Source organism: Corticium candelabrum, chromosome 14 (assembly GCF_963422355.1).
Source record: "Corticium candelabrum chromosome 14, ooCorCand1.1, whole genome shotgun sequence".
NCBI classification, from domain to species: Eukaryota; Metazoa; Porifera; class Homoscleromorpha; order Homosclerophorida; family Plakinidae; genus Corticium; species Corticium candelabrum.
The window spans coordinates 1766132-1768441 of record NC_085098.1 but is presented as its reverse complement, the minus strand read 5'-3'; the positions used below and the strand labels follow the sequence as shown (position 1 = coordinate 1768441).

General features: G+C 41.2%; 1 protein-coding gene across 1 annotated transcript in view; it reads right to left on the bottom strand.

Annotated features, from left to right (window-relative positions):
- Window positions 1–847: 847 nt before the first annotated feature.
- The window catches only part of LOC134189530 (uncharacterized), a 7879-nt gene continuing 6416 nt past the window's right edge, over window positions 848–2310 (bottom strand). Inside the window, exon 4 of the mRNA XM_062657829.1 lies at window positions 848–1549. Within this exon, the coding sequence (XP_062513813.1) occupies window positions 1321–1549 (229 nt within the window). The 3' untranslated portion in view covers window positions 848–1320. The remainder of the gene's footprint in view (window positions 1550–2310) is intronic.

Here is a 2310-nt window from a genome sequence, read left to right as displayed (position 1 = left end):
CCTCCACCAGGATCGAACCTTTAACCCTCATCATGGAATACAAGATCCCGGATGTCATCACCAACGCTCTACCATCTGCTCCACCACGCCACACACACACACACACACACACACACACACACACACACACACACACACACACACACACACACACACACACACACACACACACACCACATGCATGCAGGCACACAACACTTTTCATGTATGTGTCCAGCATGTGCATTTAATACTAATTGTGTGTCTCCGTAATTGCACTGTTGACATGTCTAGAGTATTGTGCTGTGGCTGGATTAGTAAAATGGTACTAGGTACATGTATATTACTGTGTCATTTGTTAGTAGCTGTGTTCATTGTATTAGTCTGCAATTATAACAAGTCTTTGTCCTTCTATTAAACATGAACAAGAGCACTACCATGTGGGTCAGTGTTTAGCCGTTTTTGTATAGAGCCTTGTGTCATTTGATTTATTATGTCTGTGTGCAGCAGCATTGCATGTGGCATTTAGTCCATAGGGTAATCTATGTATTCATTTTTGCCTTGCAGACGCAGCAAGATGAAGTCTGACAGATACTGCAAGATGTAGGTGTGTATAAACAAGCAGTAACATGACATTTCACAGGATTGTGGTTTAGTTAATGTTTTTACAAGACATAAGAGAGTCACATATTCAGTTGTCCTTTTCTTTGTTTTCCTTAATCACTGCTCACCACAGCTTAATCAATTCAATAGATTCTAATGAAAATGACCATAGTGGTGGGATTGTGGTAGCCATAGTCAGACAACATGACAAGCACCAAGAATACATTTAAATAAATTTCCAATCTTAAGTTCTGCAGATAAACCATTAGTTGCTATATAATTGGCTCTGTAGACTTTTGACCAATACCAGTTTGCCATGAGCAACTGATGGTCTAAAGCATCATTTCTGTCCTACAGTTCTATTCATACACCAAGCCATGGTTAGGCTTCCCTCTTGCCAGAAGGTACAAACTGATCCACCAAGCCCACATAGTGACAAGAGACTGTCTCAGCGGAAGTAGCTTGCAGGGTAAACATTTACCTGGTTTTCCTTCTAAGACATGAAAAGCTGTACATGCCTTAGCTAGTAGCAATGGAAACTTTGACTTTATTAGGATGAGTTGGAACCAACCGATATCAGAGTAATTAGTGCTTACACAACATAGCCAGCAAACATTTGATGCCTCAGTCACATAGATTAACTTAAACTTAAACCTGCCTCTCTTATGCTAGCTGAAACAACTGCTCTTGGTATTGGCCAGTAGCAATGTAAGTACTACATAACCACTGGCGATACTGTCAGTCTATTTCTTCATTCACCTTGTAGTAGTGAGGTACATCTCGACCGAAGAAATGATGTTGAATGCTAACACTCAGCCAGTGGCTTGTGTGTGCTGTGGGATTAACACAGAGAATCAGGAATGAGAGCAGCTCTGGACCTGACAATGTTGTGTTAAGTAAACTCTTGACTTTTTCAATGTTACCCCATGCCCAGTACTGAGTCCCTTTGTCTGGTTCGTACACCAACCTGTAACAGCAACAGCAATAATTATTATTGTATGCTTGCATCTAGACAAAGTGATTGCCCGCAGTGCCCTGATAATTCTCCTAGCAGTTGAAACTTAGTGTTTGGATCCCGCCAGTCTGGATACTGTAAACACTATTACAGCTAAAGTAGTGACTGCTTATTAGTGTTCCTTTCGTAAGCGAATGGCGCAACAGCTGCCACCCTGTTTTAACCAGGTCAGGCAAACTACCTACAGGTCAATTAATTGTAAATTGGTGACAGGAGCAAGTAGTTCAGTGCTTTTCTTGACAATTGTTTCCCACTGACGACAAGAGGGGACCCAGCAGCATGTTTCACCAGGGTCTTGGAGAATGCATCAAAATATTCAAGAATCCTGTCTCTGGAAAGACACAAGTGTTTCTTTGTAAATAAGCACTTGCAGCTGCTGAATGTACAAGTACATGTACCAAGCCTGAGAACATGCAATGTGCTTGTACACAGAGACACCACAAAGGTCTGGTGAAAGCTTTCTGGGGAGTGGAAAAAGTCACATTGAACTGGTTTAGTTTATGACCTCTTTTAAACTCAACCAGTTTATCTTGGAGCTAGTGCAAACACGGCCTTACAGTTAATAGTGCTACCACTGCCAAGATCATTCATTCATACAGACATCTTTCATGACCTCTATCTATGGTCATATGGATCTAAGTACTTTTGACGCAGGGTTTGCTTATTGTGCTTGTTATGGATAACAATTCTGACCAAGTTGATTTGGTTAAGTG